Source organism: Helianthus annuus, chromosome 17, assembly GCF_002127325.2.
Source record: "Helianthus annuus cultivar XRQ/B chromosome 17, HanXRQr2.0-SUNRISE, whole genome shotgun sequence".
Classification (NCBI taxonomy): domain Eukaryota; kingdom Viridiplantae; phylum Streptophyta; class Magnoliopsida; order Asterales; family Asteraceae; genus Helianthus; species Helianthus annuus.
Genome location: NC_035449.2, coordinates 161,586,234 through 161,588,862, shown reverse-complemented (window position 1 = coordinate 161,588,862; position 2,629 = coordinate 161,586,234). Strand labels below are relative to the sequence as shown.

Genomic DNA, 2,629 nt, shown 5'->3' with positions numbered 1-2,629 from the left:
CATTGCAACCATAGCAAGTTGCATCTTTGATATTCCGTCACTCAACAGACTTGTGCCCCTTCTTTTTACAGATCCCACATGGTTTGGCCTGTGGGTCTCGGTTGCACTTTCCAAAGTGCCTCTTATGACATGTCTTGCACCTGGGCTTATCGTTCGACTGCCCCTTTTTGGAACCAGAGTTCCCCTTGCCCTTTTTGTTTGATTGAGGAGACTGCTCATCCTCTCTTTTCCTTTTCCCCTCATCAGTAGTCTTCTTCGCCCGACTCCTCACAATATCCAAAGTGAGGGACAATGATAGATCCACAGCGGATCCATAAGTGGCTGGCTTAGAGGCCTTAACATTTCCCTTTACTTCAGGGGCCAGACCACCAATGAAACGTGCAATGCGTTTGGGCTCAGGAGTGACTAGATATGGCACAAGCCTTGACATTGAATTGAAACTAGTCACATAGGATCTACAATCCAGATCCTTCATCACTACGGTGAGGAAATCGGTCTCTATACGCTCGACTTCGTGCTGAGGACAATAGGTGTCCTTAACCAAATCAACAAACTTCTCCCAAGAGAGATTGTACAAGTGAACCTTCCTAGTGGACTGCACTAGAAGCCTTCCACCATGTGAGGGCATCGCCCTTAAAAGATTGTGATACAAACATAACCACATCCTCCTTAGAACATCCGCTGATGTCTATCACAGTCTCCATCTCGTCCAACCATTTCATACAATCAATCGCCCCCTTTTCTCCGGTAAAATCCCTCGGCTTACAGGAGACAAAGTACTTATAGGTACAACCCTTGGTGTACCTAGGGGTCGGCTCGAGGACTATCTGCCTCTTGGGTTCACTACCCTGGTTAGATGAGTGCTGAGACTCACTCTTCTTATGTGTATGAGGTTGAGAATGGGATTTTGAATGAGTTTGAGACCGAATAACACTCGGCTCTTTAAACTTAGCATCTACCGCCTGAGAAACTGCTACGGTGATCATTGCTTGCAGTTCGGCACCAGTGATATTAATCCTGGTATTGCCTTCTGCAGGATAACTGTTTGCTTCATCCGAGCCAGCCATTTCTGAATACTAAAACAAACGAGGATGATATTTAAATTATATATTGATTCATCACATTGATGATCAGATGGTCATGGTATTATTAAACCATTTAGACCATTTTAAAATAATGATTACTAATCAACAAAATATAATATTCTCTTATATTTATTAGACAAGGGGAAACATAATTCACAACTGTCAATGATAAAAAAAACATTTTATTTAACACTAGGCTCGTCTCGAAGGACATTTAAATAGCTTAAAAAGCTTGTCACAGGGACGATCTGAGATGTAACCAACGATCTCTTGGATCAGTGATCTTCTAAGGGTCGAACAAAGTTCATCGCCTTTTTTAAAAGAATTTTATAAATAGAACTTTCGTTGTCATTATTACACCTTTGCTTATAAGCATACATCTCTAATGGATGTCTAGGTGTACACATCATATTGATGTTTATTAGCCATGATTCGCATTGATCATTTAGGCTATATATATAAGTGACTTGGAAAATCCAAGTACATTTTGGAAGCTTGTGTGGTTTCTCATACCGCACAGCTAGGAATGCTAACATGTTTTCAGATGTTAACAGAGATTTATTGTCTTAAAAAGGTTGTACCATCATAGCCAGTTAATAATTTGGCTAGGTTATACCTCTTAGAACTTCTTTGGCAGATCAATTATAAATTTAAAAGATATAACATGATGTAATAAAATACAAATTTAAAAAACAAAGATAAAACTTCATTAAACATGAAACTAGTACAAGTGCCCTAAACGGGTCTTAGAAATAACAAACTGCCCACGCAGGGGCTTACAGAAATAGGAAATAAGTCCACGCAGGGACTTTAGTACAGAAAATAAAACAATGTCCTCGCAGGGACTTAATTAAAAGACAATACAAGAAAATTTAAACAGTTCCCTACTTCTTCTTGCCTTTATTAACGTTTGCAAGGCCCTTCATGAAGCTACTATGCTCCTTCTCCTTTTTCCTAGCTTTCTGCTCAACCCTATCTAACCTCTCCAGGATTTCCTGAGTTTGCTGCTGCAGCTGCTGTAGCTGCTGGAGAGGAGGAGGTTGCTGGTATGGCCGATATTGATAACCCTGCACTGGGTATCCAGTTGGATGAACTTGAGGGTAAGAAGAAGGGTAAAGGTGATGGTATTGAGTAGCGGTAAGGTAGGGATCCTGGTTTCCATAGTCTGATGGATATCCCGATGTGTTTTCAAAAGGATTATACCCAGAAGAACCTGGGTAAGTCGGGATAGGGTTGTCAAAACCCATAGGCGGCTGAGGTGGTGCATAAGAAGCTGGCGGAGGATCAATCTCCGGTGCCGCGTTCGAGGGCCCACCCATCTGGGGGTCCTCTGAATTAGGGGGATAAGAACTCAAACCCTGAGGAGAACTGAAACGAGGTCCCCCTCACACGGATATACGTGCGTTTCTCCTTCGCCTCGGAGGCTCAGGAGGTGGCTGCGGTGGCTGCTGAGGCGGCTCCTCAACAGGGAGTGGTGGTGGTGAAACTGCTTGGAGCTGAGGCTCAACCAAAGGTGGTTGGGCTGGAGAGCTATGGTACGAAGG

The 2,629-nt window shown here is 42.9% G+C and overlaps 1 protein-coding gene across 1 annotated transcript; it reads right to left on the bottom strand.

Annotated features, from left to right (window-relative positions):
- Positions 1 to 1,969: 1,969 nt before the first annotated feature.
- Positions 1,970 to 2,404, bottom strand: LOC110925065 (annexin A11-like). The gene has a single exon (XM_022169036.1). The coding sequence runs from the start codon at positions 2,402 to 2,404 to the stop codon at positions 1,970 to 1,972; it is 435 nt and encodes a 144-aa protein (XP_022024728.1).
- Between the last annotated feature and the right edge of the window lie 225 nt (positions 2,405 to 2,629).